At 51.0% G+C, this 26,683-nt stretch overlaps 2 protein-coding genes across 7 annotated transcripts; one reads left to right on the forward strand and one right to left on the reverse strand.

The window, feature by feature from the left end:
- The first annotated feature begins 3,477 nt into the window (after window positions 1-3,477).
- Fndc11 (fibronectin type III domain containing 11) lies at window positions 3,478-5,963 on the forward strand. Its single transcript, XM_031373795.1, has 2 exons — window positions 3,478-3,625; window positions 4,905-5,963. Exon 2 carries the CDS (start codon window positions 4,915-4,917, stop codon window positions 5,914-5,916), a length of 1,002 nt encoding a protein of 333 aa, XP_031229655.1. The 5' UTR covers window positions 3,478-3,625; window positions 4,905-4,914; the 3' UTR covers window positions 5,917-5,963.
- Window positions 5,964-11,694: 5,731 nt separating this feature from the next.
- Helz2 (helicase with zinc finger 2) lies at window positions 11,695-25,860 on the reverse strand. Of its 6 annotated transcripts, none has more exons than XM_031373061.1 (19): window positions 25,779-25,860; window positions 23,788-24,872; window positions 23,294-23,477; window positions 23,113-23,220; window positions 22,047-22,564; window positions 21,307-21,948; window positions 19,712-20,495; window positions 19,474-19,549; window positions 15,659-19,331; window positions 15,264-15,517; window positions 15,039-15,170; window positions 14,792-14,953; window positions 14,567-14,714; window positions 14,370-14,486; window positions 14,106-14,298; window positions 13,611-13,964; window positions 13,284-13,440; window positions 13,014-13,181; window positions 11,695-12,922 (listed from the first exon to the last, which is right to left on the reverse strand). In XM_031373061.1, the coding sequence occupies exons 2-19, from the start codon at window positions 24,798-24,800 to the stop codon at window positions 12,798-12,800; spliced, it is 8,808 nt and encodes a 2,935-aa protein (XP_031228921.1). In that variant the 5' UTR covers window positions 24,801-24,872; window positions 25,779-25,860; the 3' UTR covers window positions 11,695-12,797. The 6 variants fall into 6 exon arrangements, with proteins under 6 accessions (XP_031228921.1, XP_031228925.1, XP_031228924.1 ...); XM_031373065.1 differs by having other exon boundaries at window positions 23,788-25,128; window positions 25,779-25,844; XM_031373064.1 differs by having other exon boundaries at window positions 25,625-25,811.
- Window positions 25,861-26,683: the final 823 nt, after the last annotated feature.

Consider the following 26,683-nt stretch of genomic DNA (forward strand, 5'->3'; position numbering starts at 1 on the left):
AGCAGCATTTGGGATGTTAATTAACTAATTAATAATTTTTTAAAAAAAAGAAATTAAGCTTCCTATCTTTAGGCCATGAAGCCACAGTGAGATTGCCTCTGTATCGACCATGGTGAGGTCAGATCCAGGGCACTGAGTGTAGGATCCCTTGCTCCTAAAGCACCAGGTTCGCATCTCAGGGATCCACCACATTCTATGTGCAGCTGGAGCCCAAAGAGAGGCTGATAGTCAAGAGCAGAGGACTCTGGTCAGTGACATAGGTCTCCAGTCCTGGTCCCCAGACCTTTTATCATCTGGAGGAAAGGCTGAGAGATAGGACACAGAATTGCCATCAAAGAAGCCTCGAAGTAGAGGAGTTGACTTCCTCCTACAGATAAGGAAAGAGTTCAATCCCTCGACAAGATCAGAGCAGGAAGAGAATCTGTGGGATTCAGGTCTCAAAAAAAGAATTCCACCCACTTTTCAGGGACCATAACAGACAGAAATGTACATTCTGCATCACTGTATGTTGCAAGTACGTAATTGCCTTTTGGTTTTGATTTTACAGGGGGTTACAATGAAAAGACCACCTTAAGTCTCTTGAGACTGACTTTCTTTTTAAAGATTTATTTATTTTATGTATATGAGTACACTGTAGCTGTCTTCAGACATACCAGAGGAGGGCATCGGATCCCATTACAGAAGGTTGGAAGCCACCATGTCATGTGGTCGCTAGAAATTGAACTCAGGACTTTTGGAGGAGCAGTCAGTGCTCTTAACCACTGAGCCATCTCTCCAGCCTCAAGACTGACTTGCCGAGACTATTAAAGGACTCTGAGGACTTCTGAAGCTGGACTGAATGCATTTTACATTATGATATGGCCACAACCTATGGTGACCAGGGAGTGGAATGTGGTGGTTCAGAAGAGAATGCCCCCCATAAGTCCACATATTTAATATGGGCCCCTAGTTGTTTAGATTGTTTGCAAAGAATTAGGTTTACCTTGTTGGAGGAGGTATGTCACTTAGGAGAAGGCTTTCAGGTTTCAAAATCCCATACTACTCTCAGCTAGCTTTTTTTACTTCCTACTTGCAGATAAAAATATAAGCTCTCAGCTACTGCTCCAGCACCAGGCCTGCTGCCGTGCTCCCCACTATGATGATCATGAACTCACCCTCTGAAACTGTAAGTCCCAATAGACTCTTCTAAAAGTCCCATTGGTCATGGTATTTTATCACAACAATAAAAAGTCACTAAGGGATGACTGGGAGATAGGTTCTAGAAGGTATGTCTGTTACCACAGACTGTCCCTACCTTAGTATGATCTTGTACTTCAATGTTTCAAAAATTTACATCTGGGAAAATGGATGAAGGATACGCTGGATTGTAGGACCATCATTCCTTACCACTTCTGTAAGCCAAACATGGTGGTAATGCCCTTAATCCCAGTATTTGGGAGACCAAGGCAGATAGATCTCTGAATTTGAGACCAGCCTGGTCTACAGAGCTTCAGGCTAGTGAGGGCTAAATAGTGACACCCTGTAACAAACAAAACAAAACATAACAAAGCCTGCATATGAATCTGCACAACTCAAAATGAAATTTTTAGTTAAAAAATAGAGGGGCTGGAGAGATGGCTCAGAGTTTATGAGCACTTGCTGCTATCGCAGACCCCCTGGGCTCAGTTGCCACCATCAACAGGGTGGTTTAAAAAAACACCCGTGGGCTAGAGAGTTGGCTTAACAGTTAAGAGCACAGGCTGCTCTTCCAGAAGACCCAAGTTTAATTCCCAGCACCCACATAGGGACTCAAGCCTGTCTGTAATTTTAGTTCCAGGCTTCTGACACCCTCACACAGATATACATGCAAGAAAAACACCAATGAACATAAAATAAAGAATTAAAGAGAAAGAAATAAGGTTGGAGAGATGGCTCAGCGGTTCAGAGCACTGACTGATCTTCCAGAGGTCATGAATTAAATTCCCAGCAGCAACATGGTGGCTCACAACATGGTGGCTCACAACCATCTGTAATGAAATCTGATGCCCTCTTCCTGTGTGTCTGAAGAGAGCAACAGTGTACTCACACAAAATAAATAAATCTTTTTTTAAAAAAAGAAAGGAAGGAAGAAAGAAAGAAATATAAAAACCATCCCTAACTCCAGTTCCAGGGGATCCTATGCCCTCTTCCTACCTCTGTAGGTACCAGCTTTTTGTGGGAATCAGGCATACAGGTAAAATGCTCAAATATACAAAAAAAAAAAAAAATCAATCTAAAAAATTAAAAATTAAAAAATTAGGACTGGAAAAAAAAAAAGACAGAGGGATGGAGTGAAGCAGAGGAGCTTTCACAGGCCCAGCACAAGCCTAAGAGCCTCACCCACCTCCTTCCTGCGGAAGAGCTGAGCGCTGGTATTCTTCCTGCTGCTTTTTATTCTCTTCTACTCCCCAAGGGCCAGTCTCCCTCCTGGACCTTCAGATGGCCTCCTTTTCTCCAAATTATCTAGTTCTTGTCCCTGAGATTCCAACAAACTGGCCACCATGACTAGCCTAGATGAGCACAGAGCCAGCACCCATCACTTCTCCCTCCTCCTCCTCTTCTTCCTCCTCCTCTTCCTCCCTCCCTCCCTCCTCCTCCCTTCTCCTCCCCCTCTCCTCCTGAGAGGCCTGTAGCTAATATAAGTTGACAGATAGAAAAACTATTCCCCAGCACTGTCAGATGCCATCAGGAGGGCTGGGAGCTCTGGCTGTAACTCAAGTTGGTAGCAAACTTGAGTTACAACCAAGGAACTCAGTCCAGACAAGCCCAATCTGGAAGGGCTGACCGAGTGGGAAAGAGTCAGCAGCTTCTAGGTGGCTGAGACCCTTGCTAGGAGTAACCCCAAGCTAGCTCTTAAAGAGGAAGGATCTGGATAGCAAATCTAGGGCTCCAAAGCCCAGTTTGGAGTATGAGAATGACTCACAACTTGGGGATTCCTTTGAGGATCCCTAGAGCTATGGAGACCCTGTCTATCCAGACTAGAGGAGACAGGGCCTGAGCTTCTGGAGGCCTGGAAAAGCCAGACCCCTTCACCTTGCTGACTGCTTGTTGGGGTGATCCTAGACATCTGCTGCTGTATCACTTCCTTTCTCATCTTCCTTGAGACCCACAGGCTGCTGCTTGGTTTGGAATGTCAAGCAGGTGGCTCTTTCCTGCATTCCACTGGCATCTGCGGGCTTCTTGAATCCCAGCAGCCAGCTCTGTCCCACTCAAAGACACCAGTTTCCTGCATTGCAGGAAACCCCGTTGCAAGCCACCGCAGGCTCCTAAACTGCTGCGTGGCACGAAGCCGAGGAACAATTCCACTAGCCCATGACGCGGGCTGAGGTTGAGCTTGTTTCGAGTCCGTGAGGCCCTGGACATAAATCGCTACTGCTGTATATCAAAACTTAGCCTTCAAATCAAGAGCTCCTTTCACCTGGGCCGGATGTGCACAGCGTCACAAGGGCCAGTGGTTCCCATGGCGACAAGTAGGCCTGAGGCAGGGGGGAGCGCGCGGATCTGGCAGTGCATCCTGCTGCTCTGGCTGGGCTCCGCACAGGAAGCGGGCTGCCAGGCACTTGAAGAGGGGTGCTGGGACTCACGGAGGTGATCTGGAAGAGGAGTGGTAGGTAGAAGAGTTTGGGAGGTGTGCCCAGAAGCCCAGGGTGGGTAGTCTCCACGGAGGGGGCGGGGTGATAGAATAATTTAGATGGGAAAGTAGTTATGGAGACTTCCGTTGAGCTTTCTAGCTGCAATGAACTGTATTGGCTCAAGGTCTTAGGACCCTGATCTCAGCTAGCACTCAGCCAGGAATCATTCTCTGCTGTCTCAGATGCCTGTTCTAGCCCCCACTGATTCACACAAATCACTTTGAATTGGTCTTTGGGACATGATCAATCTTACTATCCACCTGTGTGGCTTTGAGGTAGCCATTAGTCTCTTAGCTCTGTTTCTCACTCATCCAAGCCCAGTTTCCACAAACTGAAATTTCCAAGTGAAGCCACTGGCCCAGTGCCAGGGACAGCTAACAGGATGTTGATCCCTTCTCCAGGGAGCTCTGGCTGCCAGGCTTTGTGGCACACCAGCCTCTCCACAGACAACCAGATTTGGGGAAAGGTATGGGGACAAGGAGAGGAGGGATGACTCTGGAGTCAACAGTTCCAACTTTGTGATAAACTGGATACAGGAGCATATATATACCTCTGGAATCTCAAGACTGCTTGAGCACAGGAGTTGGAGGACAGCCTGGGCAACAGACTGAGATGTTATATCAAAATCAAAAGTGACCATGGAGGAAGACCAACCTAACAAGCTTTAGCTTTAGACTCCTCATCAATGAGATGGTGGGATGGGATCTACTCTGTTCTTAGCCACATAAGGCCCCCCTTTATGTGAGGATGATATAGAGTCTTGTCTTTGGTTAGCCTTGTCCCTGAGCATTGCACCTCTGCAGTGTACTAGGAAACATGGAGAGTACTGGGAAACATGGGGAATTATTCATCAGTGCCCCAAGGATCATCCTAAGTTTCTTCACAGGCCCATGGGCACAGACCCATGTTAGGTGAGGAACCTGAGGCTTATGATCTGTCTCAAAACTAATCAACATCCCAGAGCTTCTCCCCAGGCTACTCTGGTCCCTATAGCCCACTCTCTCTGATAAGCCCTGTTAGCTCATCACCACAAAATACTATTGGCCCCTTGATAGAAGTTTCCCGTTTATCATCTGCTTTTGCCCAGTACCCACCTTACTATATTCTGTCCCCCCAGGGGTCTCTGATCAGAAAGCTGTGTCTCAAGAGAGAGCAAAGGCCATTATGGGGCAGAGGCTGATGAGGGGGCAGAGGGGTAGGTTGGAGGCAGAGCCAATCTGATCATCACAGCTGATGCCTAGTTCTTACCCTCAGCTCCCAGACAATGAACTTCCAGGTGACAGGCCTGGCCCTGGACAAAATGAAGCTGGACAGTCCACATTCCTTCCTGGACTCAGAAGAGGTGGAAGAGGCAGAGGACCAGCAGCTGCTGGAGCCAGAGGCTTGGAGGACGTACATGGAGCGCCGCAATGTGCTGCGTGAGTTCCTGACCACAGACCTTAGCCCCCAATTGCTCAAGCGCCACCATGCCCGCATGCAGCTGCTCAAGAAGTGCTCCTACTACATTGAGATTCTCCCTAAGCACCTGGCCCTGGGTGACCAGAACCCACTGGTGCTGCCTAACACCATGTTCCAGCTCATCGATCCCTGGAAGTTTCAGCGCATGAAGAAGGTGGGCACAGCACAGACCAAGATCCAGCTCCTGCTGCTTGGGGACCTGCTGGAGCAGCTAGACCATGGCCGGGCAGCACTGGATGCCCTACTTGAGGCCCCTGACCCACGGCCCTTCCTGGCAGGCTGGGGGCTTGTGGAACAGCAGTTAGCAGACCTGTCAGTTGTCATGGACAACTTCCTGGCCATGATGGTACCAGGACACCTGCATGTCAAGCACCGCCTGGTATCTGACATTGGAGCCACCAAAATCCCACACATCCGGCTTATGCTGAGCACAAAGATGCCAGTTATGTTTGACCGGAAGGAGTCAGTGGCCCATCAGGACTGGGTCAGCCTGCGCTGGTTTGTAACCATCCAGCCGGCAGCACCAGAGCAGTATGAACTGCGCTTCAAGCTGTTGGAGCCGAGGACACAACAGGAGTGTACACAATGTGGCATAGTCCCTGTGGCTGCCTGCACCTTTGATGTCCACAACCTGTTGCCCAACCGTACCTACAAGTTCACTATCAAGAGGGCAGAAAGCTACACCCTGGTGTATGAGCCTTGGCGGGACAGCCTCACCTTGCAGACCACACCAGGACCCCCTGAAGGGCCTGCCCCCAGTCGGCTGGGTAAGCCCAGCCTGCCCCTGACCACGCCTTCTGAGAGATGATTTTCTAATATTTATCCACTAATAAAGAGGAGTATACACACACCAAATTAAAGACACAACCCTACTTAGGCCTTGAGGTAGCAGTAGCTACGTATTTTCCTGATGGCCCCATACCCCACAAGCCCCAGAACCCCTTTGCCTTCTTCTGTCTCTTCCAGGAGAGCCCTGGGCTGAACTCTGGCACAAGAGAGTGCTGGACACCAGTACCTGGCTGTTTCAAGGGAACTCAGCCCCTCAGCCTCAGTACCTTATGTCCCTCATTCCCACAGCCAGAACCAGATTTCGTTCCCTGCCTCCTAGGTTGAGCTCTCTGAGGAAGACTACACTTTGGGCCTGTCTGGACATCACTGAAAGCAGTTACAGCTTTGATGTTAGCATCCCAGCTGCCTTGGAGCAAGGATGCCCAGGACCAAATGATATCTTACTTTTAAAATAAAGGTCTTACACTCTCCCCAAGTAAGCTGAAGTGTCTAAGGCATCCCACATGTGTGAGGTCCCCAGAAAGGAAGCCTGGCTGGGAACCTCTCCAAGACATTCAGCGGTGCCCAGCTTCTGAAAAGTGACCACCCTTACAGCACTGACTGTCCTCAAGAGCTAGCTGATGCTATTCAGCCCACACATTCCTCACTACTATCCAGGGCACCTAGACAGTAAGGTCTCCCATCCAGGTCAACACACACACACAAGAATAATCACAAGGTAGAAGAGGTAGATGCAGTTTTGGTCACCTCTGAGTCCAGAGTGATAGCACCTTGTACCTCGGGCAAAGCAGCAGAGTCGATTAAAGGAATGTAAAGAGCTGACACAGCATACTCTAAGCCCAGCTTCCTCCCTACCACATACACCATGAGTGGTAGTCATTCTGAAATTGCCAAGCCTGGCAGGAGCAGGTGATCAGGTGGTAAAAGGCAGGGAATCCTCCCCTACTGGCAAAGGGGTTTTTTGAGTAGGATTGGGCGTAATGACCTCCTACTTTCACCACTGGGGATGTGCTTTGCCTGTTGGGGTTCAACTCGAGTAACAAGCCAGGTAGCTCCAGCCACATATCTAACCAAGGTTCCTGCAAATCAGCACTGTCATTCTCTGTGGCATGTGGTGAAAGAGCCAATTGCTTATGGGTAACTCAATATAGAGTCATCCTAAAGATCCAGAATAGATGACCTGTGTGTTGTAGGGTGGAGACTAGGTATTATTGGTCATGGAAACTCTACCAGATGAGAGGCCTAGAATGGGGCTGGCTAAGGGAAGCATACATGAGTCTAGTAGCCGGGCACTCCCATTCCCAAACATGGCCCAGTCTTGTGCCCCTTCTGGCCTAGAGAGATGTAAACTAGAGTTAGACACACAACAGAGCTGCTTCAGGTACTAGGTGCTCGGGAGCTGGTTCACATAGCCCATTCCCCAACCTGTGCACAGCCCATTAGTGCTAATGCCCTCCCAAGGTTCACTGCCTCACCTCCACCTCCACCATACTTTGTGCCTATATTACTAATGGGATCTGGGATTTCTTCTCTTGAGCTTCAATTCTATGGTGGTTTGAATATGCTTGGCCCAGGGAGTGGCACTATTAGGAAGTGTGGCCTTGTTGGAATAGGTGTGGAGGAAGTGTGTTGCTGTGGGTGTGAGCTTTTGAGACCCTCATCCTAGCCGCCTGGAAGCCAGTCTTCTCTTAGTTGTCTTCTGAACAAGATGTAGAACCCTCAGCTCCTCCAGCAATATGCCTTCTTGGATGCTGCCATGCTCCAGCCTTGATAATGGACTGAACCTCTGATCCTGTAAGTGAGCCCCAATTAAACATTGTCCTTTGTAAGAGTTGCCTTGGTCATGGTGTCTGTTCACAGCAGTAAAACCCTAAGAAGTTGGTACCAGGGACTGGGGTATAGCTGTGATAGGCCTGAGTATGCTTTTGTTTGGAAGAATGTGGATTTGGGGACTTTGGATTTGGAAAGCAGTGGAATGTTTTAAGTGGGGCTTAATGGGCTATCCTAGTAGGAATATGGAAGAGTTTGTTGCTGAGGGTGATTTGAACTGTGAAAGCCTAGCTCTAGAGGTTTCAGAGAAGAATTTTAATATGTGTCTGAGAGACTGTTTTTGTGATATTTTGGTGAAGAATGTGGCTGCTTCTTGCCCATGTCTGAAGAGTCTATTTGAGATTTCAATTAATCACATTGACAGTGGAAGTCTCAGAAAAGCCCAGCATAGACTTTGTTTTCTGTTTTCCTCCCATGAAGAGTGTTTTGATCAATCAAAGCAAGTTTAAAAATAAACATACACACCACACACACAGACACAGACACAGACACACACACACACACACACAATGTATGATTCAAGTAATAAAGAGGCATCAGGAGTTGAAATGGATCAGAATCCTGTGTTTGAGGAGATAAACATATTGAAGGAGTGATGGCTTTAGGGCAAGACCCCTCTCAGCTAAGTTTATTGTTTCTGCATTTGCCATTGAACAAGGAAATATCTCAACATTATTATCTGGTTATTGCTTTCACTTGGACTTTTAATCTGGAATGAACTACAATCCAGAAATGAAGGACACAGGCTTTTGATCAAGGTTTTGAGGACTAGTGGCAATGAAAAGCTTAGGCCCAAGCATGGTGGCACATGCTTTTGATCTCAGGAGACAAAGACAAGTAGATCTCTGAGCTCAAGGCCATCCTGGTACAGAGCAAGTTCCAGGTAAAGAAAACCTTAAGTCCAGGCATGGTGGTACGTGCCTTTATTCCCAGCATTCAGGAGAGAGAGCCATACAGATCTCTGAGTTCAAGGTCCATCTACAAAGCAAATTCCAGGATAGCCAAGCTTAAGCAGTGAAGGAGTTGGAAAACAGGAAGCTGGTGATAATGCAATAGAACAAGGGGCAGGGGGCATGTTCCAGCTTCAGCAAGCAGCAGAACTCGGCAGCTTTGGCCACATAGCTATGGCTTTAGAGCCAAGGGTAGAAGGGGTTGCTGAGACAATTGATGCTGGTTAGCTGGAGCTAAGAAATTAGCGGTAATTAAGAAGAGACCAGCATCACTGAGGTGAAATCTTCTGGGAAGTGTTTTCTGAGAGCACAAAGAAGCTGTGTTCCAGTGATAGCCAAGGTTATACTCATGCTGTAGCTGGACTTGGTAATGTGTAAGAGTCACCCAGGTGGTACTGGTTTTGAAAGCATGAAGGGGTCATGAAGAGCAGCTGAGTGTTGGCACTATGAGAGGCCATGGAAGGCCACTGGTGAAGGTGCAGCCTCAGTTGCAGTTGTTGGCCCAGGACTGAAGGGATCATGCAAAGAAGGTGAAGCTTGAAGAGAACCTATGAGAGGATGTTGGTGACACCTAGTTGCAGCAAAAAAACAACATATATTGAAGATGCTAGTACTATAGAATGACCACTAAGAACAGCAGCAGCAGTGGAATGGATCCACTGCTAGAACCTAGAGTGCTGCAAGAGGGTAGAGCTGGAGAAGTGGCACAAGCCTTTCTGAGAAGCCCAAAAAATCATATGTGGATCCCAGGCATTGGATCAAGAAGCTGTAACATTGAAGTTGCCTTAGAGACCCCAAGATGTCTGGGATGCCAGGGCCGTGGTATACCAGCCCAAGAGAATAAAGTTTGTTGCTGCTAAATGCCAAATCTGCCAACAGCAGTCAACAAGGATGAAAAGAGTTGGAGATCCGAAGAACACTTTGACATCAGACATGGAGACATGGAGTCTGGAGTTTGTCTAACCTATTTTCTGTCTTGTTTTGGTTCAGTATTTCCTCACCATGATGTTTTGGAATGGTAATGTATATCCTGCATGATGTTGGAAGCATGTGATATGCTTTTTGATTTTGATTTTTTTAAATAAAGGCTTTTATGTAGAGATTTCTTTTTAATTTTTATTTTTATCGTTTAAAGATTTATTTATTTATTATATGTAAGTACACTGTAGCTGTCTTCAGACATTCCAGAAGAGGGAGTCAGATCTCACTACGGATGGTTGTGAGCCACCATGTGGTTGCTGGGATTTGAACTCAGGACCATCAGAAGAGCAGTCAGTGCTCTTAACCTCTGAGTCATCTCTCCAGCCCGATTTTGATTTCTTAAGGGATTATAGTCAAGACATTGCATGAATCTCAGTAGAGACTTTGAACTTTCAACATTGTTTTTTTTTTTTTAAGATTTATTTTATTTTATGTGTATGAGTACACTGTAGTTGTACAGATGGCCATGAGCCATCCTGTATGTGGCTGCTCTCCGGCCCCACTCGCTCTGGCGTAATTCACTGCGGCTGTCTTCAGACGCACCAGAAGAGGGCATCTGATCTCATTATGGGTGGTTGTGAGCCACCATGTGGTTGCTGGGATCCGAACTCAGAACCTTCGGAAAAGCAGTCAGTGCTCTTACCCGCTGAGCCATCTCGCCAGCCCAACTTTCAACATTGTTTTTTGTTGTTGTTGTTGTTGTTTGAGAACTTTCAACATTGTTGAGACTGTTATAGACTGTGGGACTTTTGAAGTTGGGCTAAACATATTTTGTATTATGCTATGTCTAGGTATGGCCCCTATAAACTCATGTGTTTGAACAAGCCTCTAGGGGCCAGGGAGTGGAATGTGGTGGCTTAAACATGCTTGGTTCAGGGAATGGCACTATTAGGATGTATGGCCTTGTTGGAGTAGGTGTGGAGAAAGTGTGTTGCTGTAGGTATGAGCTTTTGAGACCCTTGTCCTAGCTTCCTATAAGCCAGTCTTCTCTTAGTTGCCTTCTGAACAAGATGTAGAACCCTCAGCATCTCCTGCACCATGCCTTCCTGGATGCTGCCATGTTCTCTCCTTGATGATAATGGACTGAACCTCTGAACCTGTAAGCCAGCCCCAATTAAATGTTGTCCTTTGTAAGAGTTGCCCTGGTTATTGTGTCTGTTCACAGCAGTAAAACCCTAAGACAAATACCAACTTAAAACTACTAATTCCTCACTACTTCCCACCAAGTTCAAGGCCCTTTCTCTAAGAAGCCCTCCCTAACTTCTGGGGGAGATCTTACTGTCCCTATCTAGGAATGCCTTGCTTTTAGTACATATCCACCCCTAAACTCCACTACTCATTTATGGCTGCTCTTAAAATTCTCCTTGGGCCAGAGGCACCCCAACTTCTTGTTCACTTTCAACTAATAGTAATACTCACCTATCATTCTACCTCAAGCTGCTCCCGGGGAACACAGCCAGGGCACTAGAGCCCTGTCAATCTCATCTGCAGACCTGAGTGGATGAGGGGCACAGGTGAAGCTGGTGCCCTCTGCTGTTCCTCCCTCCCTCTGGAAGCACACAGGCCTTGGGAACCTCTTTCCCTTACAGTGTCTCTAGGGACTCCCACCATCTTCTCCTGGGCCCATCATTCTTGCATCAGCTGTGCCAGGAGAGGCTTGTTTGGCTACAAGCCAAAGGCCAAACTAATTTGTGTCACAAGTTGGCTCAGAGGAGGCCATGGGACCCAAGGTACTAGAGGACAAGTTCAGATCAGATAAGTTAAAATTGAGGCCACAGCCATAAGGACTTTGGACTGGCTTCAGCCTGGGGACTACAGAAACAGACTTAGCTCTCCAGTTCCAGTCTATCTCTGCTAAATTACACCAGCTTCCTGTGACTATGCAGTCATGTTCCCAGCCATGAGATGGGGTACTACCACCTTCTCTCACCATGATCCCAAGTTCTGTATTCAACTCCTCCTTTGGCTACACCTCAATGGCTACAAGATGGCTAGTTCTGTCTATTCCTGCCCATACCACAAAACACGCATGAGAACTTTCAGAGCAGTTTTTATAATAAAATTATCCAGTTATATAAGGCATAACCTGAGAAAAGATACAAAAATTGGAATGTAGAAACTTAATTTGTAGAAAACACCAGATATTCTTACAGGAGGCTCTGCAGCCAGACCTTAGAAGCTCCAGATGTCCTGGTGTATACTTCAGTTGCAGCATCTCTGACCTGGCGGGGGGGTGTCACACTGAAGGGGTAGCTTATTTCAGCTTTGGAACTGTCAGGAGGTGAGCATATAAGAGGGAGACAAGATGGGAGAGATTTCACCTCTCAGTCTAGTAGCAAAGGATGGTGCCAGGAAGGTTGTTCTAAAGCCCTGGACATAAGTACTGAAGCATGGTGAAGAACAGGCCCAGAGGTACTGGGTTCCTCATTCCCAGCTGCCTGCCCACAGGTCAGCTATTTCACATCCTAGGAGGTAGGGCTGTGTGAGCATTTGGTTCAGCTCTGCCCTTCCTGCCCCCGCGCTTGGGGACAGGGTGGGGGAGTTGTAGGACACAAGGCAGTAAAACAGTACAAGAGAAAAAGTCTTTCAGGAAGGTTTCCTTGCCCACTCTGAGTGTCCCTGTAAGAGGTGCTGGATTTAGGTTATTAAGACTAGAAAAGATGGTAAATGAATACATGGTGCCTAGTGCAACCATAGATGGATCTCAGTGTCAAAGTGTAGTCTCAGAGGAGTCTTATTTCTGTTTAGGCCCGCTGTAACAGCATAGGTATGTCCTGGAGTCTTCTGTGGCCACTAAGAGGTGTCTCAGTCATCAAATGCCCCAGAAAAGCAAAGGGAGTTGGGAGCAAAGGGGCCGGCCTCCAGCTCTTTCCCCTCAAGTCCAAGCACAAACAGGAAGGTCATCATTATTAAGCCTGCTTCCGGCACAGGAAGCGGCCACCACCCATAAGACTGTCACTGCTACGTGACTGCAGCCAATACCAGGGCTTTTCCCAAGAAGACAGCAGAGGTGGTTGACTAATTTGAGCTGTGACTGTGAGCTGTGGCAATCCTCTGTATGCCCAGAATCTTGGCAGAGGAGAATGAGGGACATACCCTCAGTTGATGGCACATCAAGGGCTGGGCAGGTAGGGCTTCCTCAAGAAGACAGAGCAGACTTTCTCTGGACCCGCACCTTCTCAGCAGACACCAGGCTGTGCTGGGTCTCATAGAAGTCTAGGAGACGGTGCCAGAGTGGGCAGCAGCGTAGCAGCAGATGGTCCCCTGCAAGGGAGAGTCAAGGTGGCTCTCAGTTTTGCCCTGAGCATGCTAGGCACTGCCTTCCCCAGCCTTCCCCAGCCACACAAACCCTCACCAATGATGCACAACCCCTCCTGGGCCCGGGTGATGGCCACGTTTACTTGGTGGGGGTCCACAACAAAGCCCAGAAACTTCTTGAGCCAGCTTTTGGTTGGTCTCTGGTCCACATCAGTCCTGGGGCATGTTCGGACGGTGCTCACTATCACATAGCGCCATTCACTTCCTGGGAGGCAGAGAGGGAATAATAGATGAAGCCACAGCTCTGTGCCCACTGACCCTCCTGCCGACCACCACGCAAAAATGGCCTCCTTAGAGCCAAGCTCACCCTGGCTCTTGGTGATAGAGGTCACAGTCACTCCAGTGACCCCTCTTTGCATGAGGCTCCTACTGATTGCAGCAGCCTGTGCATTGTAGGGTGTAAGGACAGCAATATCTTTGGGATCCACTGTCCGGTCCAGAGTCAACTGCTTGATGATTCGGACCTAAGTAGATAAGAGGGCCGACGGAGCTGGAACCCAGTCCCTCTTCTGAGCTCAGCAGCCTCACTTGATCCCAGCCTTCCTGCCCACTGAAGCTTTCCTTGGCCTTCACCCTCCTCCAGGAAAACTTCCTTGACCCACCAAATACCACAGAGAGTCATTCTGACACTTACCACCTCTGTTACCTCCTCCGGGTTGGCCCTAGAGTTCTCATTGCCGTCCTCGGTGGACACCAGCAGCTTCTGTTCATGGCCCTGCACAGAGCCGAAGATGACGGAACAGCTCTGCTTGCCGACATGACCTAGGAGGCTAGGTGGACGCCTCAGGTCAGACCAGGTCTTCAGCTTTCCCCCATAGAACTCCATGGAGGGAAAGGAACAGATGTCCTTATGCATACGGTACTGCGTGTCCAGCATGATGGCATCCCTGTGGTACCTCTCAAAGAGAGACCGGTCCATCCCCAGATTCCGCAACTGTTCATTCTTGACCACAGGCCGAAGCTGCTTGTGGTCTCCAAGCAGAACCACCTAGAGGCATAGATAGCTATGACCTTGACATCTTTGGAGCCTGAAGCATCCCAACTTCTTGGCCATCTTCAGTGCTCACCTAATACACCCTTAGCACCCCCAGGAATCCAGACAGGAGCACTAGATCCCCACAACCCTCACCTTTTCGGTCTTTGAGAAGCACACCAAGGGAATAAGGGTTTCTGGCTCAGTGGCCATGCCTGCCTCATCGATAAGGATCTGTCGAACATTCAGAATTTGCAGGCTTCCTGATGCTGCACAGGAGCATGTGCACAGGATGACCGAGTGCCGCTCCAGTTCATATCTGCGTGCCTTCCCCAAGACTCTCCTGTACCTATATGAGGTAATTCATGTCATCCTGTGAGCTTGCTAATGGGTAGCTCCACCTCCAAGATCACCACTTACATTATAAGATCCTCCTTTGAGAATACTTTCCCTTCCCGAAGCTGGGCATCAAATTTTCTGATCTCTGCTGCAAATGGGTTGGGGGCCTGACGGATCCGGTGGTGAAGGGTAATGCTCCTAGAAGGCAGAACCTTGGTGAAACCCTGGCCAGTGGAGGTCCCCTTGCCTCAGTCCCAGCACAGACAGAAGGGCCATACCTGAGGCTCTGATTTGGTCTTCCTTCCTGAGAGGCCTTGCCAAGTACACTCCTGTTGCTCACTCCTGGCAGTGGGAATTCAGTGGCCTCGGCCTGTTCCCCATACACACGCAGGGGCCTCATCTCTGTCTTCTTCCTCAGGAGCAGTCCTAGGACAAGTGAAGATGTGAGGCTGAAACTCAGTGCCCACACCCTCTGGCAGTCCCACACTTCATCCCTAACACACCTCCCAGGACATCCACAGACTTGTTGGAGGGACCACAGTATAAGACACATGGGCCCCCCAGCTGTTCCTCTCCACTAGGGCTGCTGCGAGTTGGCATCTGCTCCTGGTTTGACCTGTGGAACCAGTACACGATGTGGAAGCCCACAACAGTCTTCCCTGTGCCTGTGGAGAGAGGACAGTGTGAGTTCCTATGGTCACATCTGTCTACACAGGGCAACCCCTCCTGGCTTCTACAAATGGACCCCACCTGGTGGGCCCTGGATGACCGTGAATTGCTTCTGCAGAGCGTTCCTGACAGCTGTGTTCTGGCTCTGGTTCAGCTTATGATGTCCACCAGGGATGCTGTAGTTCTGCCTCTCCAAGAACCTGCTGGGAGGTGCTGGGGTGGGGGTGTGAGTGTAGCAGAAGCCAAGGATCTCATTTGTGCACCATGGCACTGGGGAGAGGTGGAAAAGCTAAGGGGTAGACCTACCCTTGTGGAAAGAATGCTGGTGAGGCCAGCCACCCCGGCGACAGGGCTCAGGGATTGGATGGCAGGGCTTGGGGATTAGGTGACACGGCTCAGATATTGGGCGACAGGGCCTGGATATTGGGTGATGTGGCTCAAATACTGGGCGACAGGGCCTGGATATTGGGCGATGGGGCTCAGGGATTGGCAGGCCCAAGGCGATGCTAATGACCAATGGGGATGCCTTTTCCAGTTGACGCACAGCTTCTTCCTTGCGGCTGGGGGTAGAAAGGGGATGAGAAAGGATACCAAAAAGTGAACAGGATTTTCCTAGGGAGGGGAGGGGAGCCCAGGGAGGTCTAGGCACTGGACCTCAGCTCAGGGACCTTCTCCCTGATCGGGTGACAGGAGCTACTCACAGGTCAGGAAGCTGCTTAGATAGCACTTCCACAGTGAACCGAGCGCTAGGTCTAAGCACCTCTTCTGGAACCTTCTCCATGGTCATGTGATGGATGAAGAAATGTACCTGCTTGGGAACCTCCTGCCGATCATCCACATACTCCTGGTCCCAGTCACCAGCCAGTTCATAGTCCCAGTCACCAGACAGCCCATGGGCCACCCAGGTATATGTATTGGGGTCAATGTTCAGGAAGGGGCCAAGGCCACCAGGCCCAGGGAGTGAGCTAGCTAGGGGGAGAGGGAGCCCCTCAAGCCGAATGCAGAGGTAGCAGCAGCCAAAGTGGATGTTGATACATTTTTCCTGGAGAAAAGCAGCTTCCAGCTGGAAGGTGCCCTGCAGTTGCCCCTGTGATGTGTCCCAAGAAATGTGCACATCCTGCAGCACAATGGAGTCATTTTCTGTAACAGCACTGGTGAGTGACTCCAGGGCACAGCGTGGCCCCCACACACCTGAGTACTGGCTGACTTCAAGGTACCGGTCTTGCAGAGGCTGGTGCACGTGGCTTGAAAAGCAGTCACCTGGCCGTTCCATGTGCTCCAGACAGAGGCTGAAGCCAGGGACCACAGTCCACAGCTGCAGGGTTGGTGCCAGGAAGCCCCGCTGCAGGCTAGAACCAAGCTGAACCTGCAGGGTATCTCCACTGCCCAGCTCATAGGCCACCTCTACAAAGTGTCCACAGTGACTCTGGTGTATCTTTACTTTCTCCCTTCGATGAGAAAGCTTATCTTGCTCCTGGATGAGGGCAGCTATCTCAGGCCAGCACTGCTCCTTCAGCAGCATCAGTAGCTTCATCCACAGGGCTGCATCTATAGTCTGAGTATGTGGATCAAAACTTGTGCCCAGAAGTGGTAAAGGCAGCTTGGATGCCTGCACCGAGTATATGCGGCGCCGCCATACAAGCTTCAAGCCTGTCTGGCTCACTAGCTCCTGGGGGTGCTCAGCCAACTGCAGGGAATGGTAGTGAATAGGGCAGGGATCAGGCAGGGTTTCCCGGTTTATAGGGAAAAGCACTTTGAAGCAGCGGGCACCCATCTCGACATCCACTACAAAGCCCAGCTTGTTTTGAGGCTGGGTCTTGAGCTGGATGGCCAAGTGCAGGCTGTAGGCTCGCCGTTGGTAGTTCTGGGCACATGCGTGCTGGCGATTAAAGTCCTGGCAGAGCCCATCGATGTCCCTGTTAGAATATGTAGAGCCCCTGTGGCCCAGTGCCAGCAGGATTAGCCGCTGCAGCACCACATCTAGATACCTACGGATGGGTGAGGTGGCCCAAGTGTACCAATCCACCTGCAGAGAGTAGTGAACAGCGGGTTGCTGCTTACCCTGGCTGGAACGACCAAAAAGAGAACGGCCTAGAGCTCTTCGGAAGTCCAGGCAAGCAGGAGCCAGTGAAGGGTGCATGTCATCTGCAGCAATAAGGTCCACCATCTGGCTATAGTCCTGAGTACTAGCTGCAAGCTGCACTTGTTTCCAGAGGGAAGTCAGAAGATGCAGCTGCTTGTTGGGGGTATAGTGGGTGTTCGAGTGGTGGCACAGGTGCAGGGACAGAGGCACCAGTCCTCTGTGCTTCTTGAAAACACTGTCAAGCTGCTGCCTACTGGGTGTGGGCTGCTGCCTTAGTGGCGTGAGTGTCTGTGTGTGCTTGTTGCCCACAAGGAATTCAGCCACATGGCTGTTAAACTGGATCATGTACTCTTGGACCATGATGTGGGCTGTGCGGAAGCCCAGGACACTGTCTTCATCTGGCGGCTCATAGTAACAGGCAGCCGGGAGGCGTTGACGACGTAACATCCAAGAGAAGTAGCAGGCAGCCACAACGCAGGCCTCCACAGAGTCCAGGTGGGCTGGCAGCTTCAGGCCAGCCCCAGGGTGTCTCTTGATCAGTTCTTCAGCTTCCTCATACGACAGCTGGCGGTTGGAGCGGATTATGGAGGGTGCAAATCGTAGACTCTTGATCTGGCCACCGACTTTCTCCATGGTGAGGAAGAGAGAAATGGCGAGGCGATCCTGACCTGGTAGAAGGCTGAGCGCATCCTGGCACAAGCTGGCTGGCAGCATGAGTACTGGCTCCCTGCTGGGGGCATAGAACACAGTGCCCTGCTGTCGGGCTTCCACGTCCAGGGCCCCATCCTTGGGCACCAAGCTGGCCACATCAGCAATATGCACTGCCACCTCGTACACTGGGCCTAGGTCCCGGACACTAAGAGCGTCATCAAGGTTGCAGGCACCCTGGGGGTCCACAGTGAAGGTCAGGAAATGGCGGTAGTCCTCTCGGTGACCAGAGGCCATGTTTAGCTCTGAGCGGTATCTCTGCAAAGCCTTGGAGACTGAGGCTGGGTCTGGTGTGTGGGCCTTCAGGCCATGCTCTAGGTCAAGGATATGAAGGCCCTGCTCCCAGGTGATGGCCTTGGGTAGCACCTCCAGGACAATGCCTAGTGGATAGTAGAAACGTTCCCGCCATAGGACAATACGGACCCAGAAAAGCTGGGTGTTGCGATCCTCAGGCTTGAGAGTCTCATGCCTCACACGCTGTACCTGGCCTTGAACGAGGCGGTGGATAGGAACTTGCTGTGGGTTCTTCATGTCTGCCACAAAAATCTTAGTCACAGAACCATTGATAGGGATCATGATGCGGGGGTCCCACTCATCCATCCGACACACAAAGGCCAGTTCATGCCTCCTCCTCTTCAGCACACCCATCACACGACCCTGCACGTTTCCAGGGATGCTCCTATCATCTACTGCTGGGCCCAGGATCTGAACTAGCACCTCATCCCCTGTGAAGGCCATCCCACAGTTCAGACGACCCCTGACCTGGATAGGACTAGAGGCTGTGTCATCCAGAGGAGTGGCCAATGCTCTCTCAAAGGTCTCCTGTAGGAAGCTGCAGCGGCAGAATTGCTTGGAGTTTGAGCGCAGGAACTTCCGCAGCACAGATCGGGGTAGGTTTGTGTACTGTTGGGCCTTCTGTGCGGATGCAGGGCAAACCATGGTGTCCAGAAGCCCATCCTCCCTCACAGTCACAGTCACTTGCCGGCTCTCATCGAGAAGTTCCTTCAGGATGGCATCATCAGCATTGAGGTCCCAGTCCGTGGGCCAGAAGTCAGACTCGGAATCTTCTTCGGACATCCCACCTTCCAGGGTGGAGACTTCTGCTGCTGCATCTCTAGAGGCTGAGTTCCCTCCTGCTGCTACTGTCTCAGTCTGTGCTGTGACTGCTGCCCTGGCTCTAGTCTCTGCCTTCACTGTGACTATGGTCCCTTCAGCTATGGGTCTTTGCAGGTTCTGTGCTGTAGATTTGTGCTCTGCCTCTGGGCCCCTAGCTCTGAGTGTCAACGAGGCCCAGTTCTGTCTCTGGGCCACACCCTGCTCAATCTGCTCCATTGACAGCTCCTCAGGGAAGATGCTGTGATGTTCTATGCACTCACGGATGAAGCTTTTCCAGAGCCTTCTGCAGGCTCCAGAGGAACAGAGAGCTACAGCATCTCCCACAGCCACCAGCTGAGACTGGGCACGAGTCATGACCGTGTTCAGCACTCGAGGCTCAGTGAAGAACTCTGAGGTTGGTGCCCCAGGGCTGAGCAGACTATCTCGGTTGTGGACAGAGCTCAGTACCACCACCCGGAACTCACGCCCTGTGGGAGAGATGGGTCAGATGACCAGGTAGGATCAGCAGCCTGGACACCTCAGTCCCACCCTATATATGCACATCCAAGGAATGGGCTGGAAGTTGCCTCCCTGATAGGCCAGCCTCTGGTCCACATTTCTGTCACCTACCTGGCAGGATCTCAAAGCTGCCCACAGACACCTCACCAAGGTTCCTCCTCCTTAGCTCCTGCCTCAGCGCACTAACCTGCAGACAAGTCCAGGGTTCTAGGGGCCTGTCACCCAGTAAGGAACAGGCCCTCCTGCCAATCCCTAGACACCCTCACCCTAGTATGGTCATATGGATCAGCCTGGAAAGGAACTGGTTAAAAAAAAAAAAAAAAAGTAAAGGCCAGAGGAGACAACTCACCTGGGCACCATGAGAAACAGCACAGATGTATCTCTGTTCCCGGGGTCCCCAGCAGTGAGGCCAGGTGTTATAGATCTCCTGCACCTTCTCCACTACCTGGGTGACCTCAGCTGAGTTAAGCCAGGATGTCATGGACATGTCCTGCTCAGGGCTGCCTGCCACATGGCAGAACATGAGAGGGTAGTGTTGGGGGTGACGTGGGACTTTGCCACTGGCCTGGATGGGGTTGCCCTTGGCTAAATAGAAATGACGGGAGACGAAGTTAATGATGGCTGCAGTTGACCGGTAGTTCTCATGGAAGATAATGCGACTCTGCTGAGCGATCTTGTGCACCTCCTGCTGGTAGTACAGGAAGAGGCGGTGCAGCAGTGTGTGCCCAGCCGCCTTGTCCCTGGGCACACTGAAGAGCCTAGGTGTGACCTGCATATGGTCTCCTGCCAGTACTATACGGGTATGTGACAAGGCATAGGAGAGCGGGATAAGGGCCTCACACTCCAGCATTTGGGCTGCCTCATCGATGAAAATGTGGGAGAAGAAGCCGGCTGGCACCTGGAGCTCACGAGCCTGAGAAGTAGTGGTGACCACCAAACGGTGATGTACCAGCTCTGTGTCTGTGGGTGGGCGAAAGGCCTGGCAGTCCTCAGTCAGGCAGCAGTACTGCAACGTGGTTGAATCAGTCTGTCTTGGAGGACGATCTGCATACATCACCCTGAGTGGAATGGCTTCTGGGTGGCCACTGCTGACATAGCTGTGGAAATACTCCCGGATATAGATGTCTGCAGCGCTGTAGGAAATGTGAGGCACTATGGGATGCTGCTTTAGGACTCAAGCTACTGGCTAAAACATGTGTGCAGCCTTGCCCGGATGCCAGGAATACTCATAAGGCAGACAGACAGGGGTCTTGCCCAGGGACTCAAAGAGGACAAAAAGCAAAGACACAGAGAAGGTCAGAGCTTAAAGATAAGTGGGAAAGACTTGGAGAGTGTGGGTTGTCAGGGATAGCTTAGAGAAGGTGATCCCTTAATTGAGGCCAAGGGGAGAGATAGCTGTGGCCTGAGATCACCCATGGCTAGGGGCTGGCAGTAATCCTGAACACAGTTCCTGGGTGCTGCAAGCTTTGGCAACAAGATCCCCAGGAGCAGAGCCTGAGAGTTAAGAGGCCAGGAAAGTGCTGCCTAGGATCTTCCAGGTAAGCAATAACAGCCTTGGCACTCAGATCTCCAACTCAGCCTAGAAATCAGCTCAGGACACATGGCTATTGTCCTGGGCTATTCCACCCCATACTCTGGGCTAAAAGAGGACTCTGTGCCTGTAATAATGTGTTATTAGGGAACTAAAATATAAATAAATAAAAACCCACATTAGTCAAAGAGGAACTTCTTGGTTGAATAGCCTGTTTCTTTTCTTTTCTTTTCTTTTCTTTTCTTTTTTTTTTTTCTTTTTAAAGAGCCTTGCCTAAGAAACATGGGGTAAGCCAAAAACACATCACTACCACAACTCCCTCCTTGGTCTAGGGTTTGTGAAAAAGGCACCCATATCTCCACAAGAGGCAAGGCAGTGAGTGGTGAGCGACCTAGAAGCAGCTCTGGGCTCACCTGTTGGTGTGTGTGCAGATGAGCACCTTGGTGTGGGGCTGCTGGACAACTTCAAGGGCAGCCATGGCCAATGTGTAGGTCTTGCCGGTGCCAAAGGGGCCATAGATGAGCAGTGGTGGAATGTGCTTTGTGCCCTCGGGTCTTCTGCCTGCAATGAGCCCCACAGCCAGCTTCTGTTTGTGATTGCCACGAAATGAGGGTGGGGTGGGCCAGGGGTAGGGCAGGGTGCAGGCAGGCAGGTCAGGAACCACTAGATGCTCCTCAGGCAGTGCATCCACTGCCTGATGCCAGAACCGGAAGGTCAGAGGGTCAATCTGGAACTGCACCTCCAAGATGGGGCTGTTTTGGGCCTGCAGCCCCAAAGCCATACAGCATCGTGCTGGTAACAGGAGCCACAGTGCATGCTCTGAACTGGCCCGTGCCTCCAGCCGCACTTGGTATACTGTACTGTCAGATGCAGGCACAGGAGCCACAAGGGCTGTGCTGACTGCTCTGCTCAGCAGGAAGCCCTGGTCAGTGTCTGGCAACAGAGAGGAGGGGAAGGGGACTTTGGCATAGAGGGCCCCTGGTGGTGCAAAGAGCATGCCGAGTGCTGGTGTCTCCAGTGCTGTCTTCAAGGATACATGGCCCTTCCTGGCCAGCCTGGTAGAAAGTTATAGGTCAGCTTACTATGCCACAGTCAAAGACCCATCTCTAAGTCCCAACTTTGGCCACACCTGCTAGCCCACTGCCCCACTTACTTGGCTACCAGCTGCTGCTGGGCTGCTTCCTCCTCATAGAGAAACTTGTGCATCCTCTGTCGGTAGTTTGAACGAGTGATAGGCCCCCAGACAAGAACATTCTGATTGAACTCCAGGGCCAGGGAGGGTAACTTATACTTGGCCATCAGGGCTTCCTGCTCAGGTGTCCAATCTACCTCAAGCACCACATGGCGGTTGCCTGTGTGCCAGCATTCCAGCTCCTGTGGGTGGCTGGGTACTGGCTTCCCATTGAGCCCCAGGCTGTGTGTCTGGCCTAGCTGCAACTTCAGCTTTTGGAGAAGCACTGGCCTGCGACCAAAGTCAAAGACCACCCATTGCTCAAAGCTGCCAAAAGAGGCAGCCTGTACAAGCACCCCTACCTGGAATTGGGCTGGGGAGTTGGGCACACAGAAGTGCTTTCCTTGTGCATAGAGCTGGTGTGGTGAGAGACTGGGGGCCACCAGTGAGAAGGCTGCTCCAGGCTCTTGCTTGAGTAGGGCCACATGTAGCAAGGGATCCTAGAGAAGGAGACAGGCCATAAAGCATGGAAGGGGCCCTGAGATCCTGTCAAGGCCCATGGTGACTCCTTCAACCTGGCCCTTCTCACCATCCTGAGAAAGGCAGCTTGCCACTTTCTGAGTGTGGGATACTCAGATTGCTCAGTCTGCCCTGGTTTTCACCTCTGCTCATGGACCTTGCCTAAGGCCCAGAAAATATTAAAAAAGAGATGAACAGCTGGGATTTTCAGGGTCCTGTAATCACAAGTTACATTCACTCTCCAGGTGCCAGACGCTGTTTCTTGTATTGGTTAATTTACTCCATTGGGTGATCATATCCATAGAGTGAGGGTGCCACAGTCCTATCTTTGGAAGAGACTGAAGGCAGAGAGGCTATGAGGTTTTTCCTAGGTCACATAGGCACAGAAGTGGAGACACTCGCAGCATCCACTCCAAATCACATGCTTTCTATATCTGCCCACGTGTAGTCCTTGACACCCTGGGAATCCCTCCACCCAAGCCTGGGAGTACCCATAAGACCTGTGATCTCAGGGCTGTCTGACCCTCACCTCAGAGTGGATGGTGAACACCCACTTGTGCTGGATCTTCTTCTCCTGGGCCTGATGCACCAGTGGCTGGTGGCAAGTGATAGACACTCCATGAACGGTCTCAGCCATCTGCACAAAGAAACTGGGCTTTCAGCACTGCAGGCATGGGCCCACCCTCACCCATTCACAAGCCTCCACTTACCACTGACACTTCTCTGCTGCTTCGCTGGTATTCAGCTAGAAGCCGTGCCTGGTAGGGTACCAGCCCATCCTGCCAGGCAGCCTGTTCTCGAAGTTCCATGTCCTGTGCCCGCTGAACCCACTCCTGTAACTCCTGATTTGAGTGTGCCTTGATGCAGACCTCTCCATGCTCACAGAGATCAGGCCTGGAGAGATGAAGAGGTCAGCAGGACTTCATGGATGTCCAACCTCAGGAGCCAGCCCTCACAGCCTAACCCTGGCCTGTATGGGGAGCAGGAATGGACTGTCTAGGGGTTTCATTTGCTCTATACCCCAAATATCCAGGGCAAGGGCTGGCACAAGGAACCTTCTTCAGAGGCCATTGCAGTACTAGCTTGACATGCAGAGGGCACAGAAAATGATAGGTAGGTCCCAGGCCTCATGGACCTCACAATCCCTTGGGCTAGCCTTGGGTTGGGATTCTCCCACCCTAGGCTCCCACACAATTCTCCTTACCTAGGGCAGAGCTCGAATTTGGAGAGCCCCATTGGTGGGGCACGGTGCTTCCAGGGCACAGCCTGGTCAAAGGCCACCATCTGTGCGTGCTCCAGGGAGGAGCAGTGGTTCTCAAATGCCTCTTGTGAACTATAGGTGACCAGGCAGGCATGGCAGTACAGTTTGACCACAGGAGGCTGACCATGGCTGGCTTTCCATTTGTTCACAGAGACAGGATATGTGAGCAGATCTCCTCTCTGAAGCCCATCCAACTGCTCAGCCTTCCATACAGCCATCTCCACAGCACTGTGTGCATACCCACAGCGTGAGGGCCCGTGGCGGCATGGTACCCCACGGCCCACATACATGCAGTAGTTTAAAGGATGTCTTCTTTGTGGCAGTGGCCGCACCTCCACAAATTGTCGCTTTTGCCCCTCAACTATAACATGGATGAGGAGTGTGGGGCAGATTTGGTGTTGAGGGCAATGGCCCCTGGGATCCACGGGGCAGAGGCATGGGGGACAGCTCTTGAAGCAGAGGGCACAGAGTAACTGGAAGTGGCCACCAAACTCTGCTCGGATGGTGTCAGCTGGGGCCTGCAGCCTATCTGGGGCTCTGGTACCCTGCACAGCCTCTTTCAGTTTCAGTCGGGGAAGATTGTACTTGCGTTCAAATGTCCAGACCAGTGCCTCCTCAGGACTGCTAGCAAAGGTACACCTGTTCCGGTGACGCCTACAGCCCAACCCTGGGCTATAGTAGTGACAGACTTGATAGCGCATAGGCGTTGGGAAGCTGGGCCTGCGGCCCACCTTACGCCAGATCTTGCTCTTTGCTGCATGCTTGAAACGCGCCAGCAAGAGCTCCCTGGGGCAGGTATGCTCTACCTCATGCAGAACATAGGTGCTCTCATTGAGGCACTGGGTACAGTGGGAGCAGCCCAGGTGAAGGTCTACCTTATCATAAAGTCCAGCCAAGGATGGCCCGTTGGTGATGGATGTGCCGGCCGACCTCAGACTGCACCCCACGGATGCCATCTCAGATGAAGGCCAGGTCCTTCAGGACTGTGAGCAAGGCTTCTGGTCAGCTGCTGTACAGAAACTGTTAGCCTTGGAGAGATACAGGACAAGAGAAGCAAGTCACCCAAGGCCAAGAAGGACCTATACCTCTGTCAAGTGTAGGATATTGACTTCTGCCCAATTTTGGCTTGTTGGGAAGTTCCACTTGAACTCCAACTCAATCTTTCCTCCTGAAAGGCCTCCAAGTCCTGCCCAAGTGGCCGCCGGCAAAGAAAGGGAGTTGGGAGGTCACAGAATCCTCCATCTGGGACTCCTTCACTCCTTAAGTTTCATGTCTCCGGGTTGTCTGAAAAGAGTACCCCCTTTTCTTGAGACCTGCTAGTTGACTGCTGGGACTACTGTAGCCCCGCTGGACTTGGCAACAGGTGTCTCGGGAGGGGAGGGCACAGCCTTGCAGAAATCCCACTCTACCCAGGTTGGATAGTCCTCATCAGAGCTCCCACAGAGATGCCAGAAGGAAAGGCAATGCCCAGAGCCCAGAGTCTGAGTTAGTACCACTCAGCAAGGATAGAACCGAGAACAGCTAGCTCCCTGAAAACACCTAGTCAGGTCTAAGGGGATCTCCCTGCAACTTCCCCCACCCCCACAACCCCCGCCTCTTACACATGCCAGGCAAATAATCTACTACTGACCTATACCCTACCCCACTAAACTTTCAAGAGAAACATTGAGGTACAAAGATTATGTTTTAAATGGAAGGAATGAGAGCAACAGGCAAAGCCTGCAGTCCCTCCCTGCACTCCTGTGGAGTTTTCTAAATCGTCAGAGGTAGAACCCCATACCCGGCAGCTGGAGAAGCAGGAAGAGGGGTCCATGGAGTTGTCCGATGCTAGGGTCTGTGTGAGGCCACTGATCTTGCCCATTTGCAGGCACAGGGGTGGTCGTCACACCTCTCTAGGTGGTCTCTCCAGTCCCCAGCCACCACCCCATACTTACCCAGTACACCAGCATTGACTCAGAATAGCGATCAGTTTCGATTCTGCCCCTGGGGCGACTCAGACCTCTGACGACAGAGCACGGAAATTACCTCACTGCCCCCCCTGCCCCGCCCCTGCCCCGCCCTCAAGTGATAGCCTCCCTCCCAGACCTGGCGGAGCTCCCTAGTCCTAGGACGATTTCCCCCACTCCCCACCCCCACAGTTCCCTTGAGGTCAACACAGCAGGATTTAACCTGGCCCTTTCCCTGTCCTTCCCCCTACTCACACTTAGGCGTCTGTACTCTCTTGTTTGGGAACGGTGAGATGAGCCTCAGGGTAGATGGCTTTAGGATCAAAAAATGCCCTTATTGGGAGTGAGAGGGCCTTTGCCTATAGAGCCTTGACAAATTTACTCTGGATGCTATAGCCAAGGGCTAGGGTCCTGGGGAGCAGGGCCAGACAGGCAAGGAACAGAGAACTCTATGCTGGGGTAGGACTGTTCCTAAAAGGCACTCGACTTCTTCCCTGAAGTGCTAATGATTATAGTCAATGCTGAGCTTGGCATGGCCCAGATGGGGACAGAGTGACATGGTTCCTACCCCTGGAACAGGGCCCTGGTGTGAGCCTCCAGGAGTGTCAATGGCTGCTGTGGGCATAGGCAAATTTGTATAATAATGTACATATTTCACATTCCTTCGAGGAATGTCCTCTCTGTTAACATTAATGATCCCAGGAGAATTAGAAACAGCAGAGACCAGGAATTGAGGAGGGTGTGGTTATGTTTCTGCAAAATGGTAAACCCTGGGACCTTCAGAACAGCCCTTAAGGCTGTGGGAATGAGCTCTAAATACGTGAATTTGAGATATATAATTTCTTAACTATGCAAAAAATAGAAGGATGCAATATGAATTATGAGGGGTTTCA

This window comes from Mastomys coucha, unplaced genomic scaffold (genome assembly GCF_008632895.1).
Source record: "Mastomys coucha isolate ucsf_1 unplaced genomic scaffold, UCSF_Mcou_1 pScaffold15, whole genome shotgun sequence".
Classification (NCBI taxonomy): domain Eukaryota; kingdom Metazoa; phylum Chordata; class Mammalia; order Rodentia; family Muridae; genus Mastomys; species Mastomys coucha.

Bases quoted from the DNA above. Each gene is read 5' to 3' on its own strand.
- Fndc11 (XM_031373795.1), top strand. From the start codon at position 4,915: ATGAACTTCCAGGTGACAGGCCTGGCCCTGGACAAAATGAAGCTGGAC.
- Helz2 (XM_031373061.1), bottom strand. From the start codon at position 24,800: ATGGCATCCGTGGGGTGCAGTCTGAGGTCGGCCGGCACATCCATCACC. The intron at 22,565-23,112 runs GTGAGGGTCAGA...CTCCTTCTCTAG, and splicing joins TGTTCACCATCCACTCTGAG to GATCCCTTGCTACATGTGGC. The intron at 14,487-14,566 runs GTATGGCCCTTC...TCTGCCTTCTAG, and splicing joins AGACCAAATCAGAGCCTCAG to GAGCATTACCCTTCACCACC.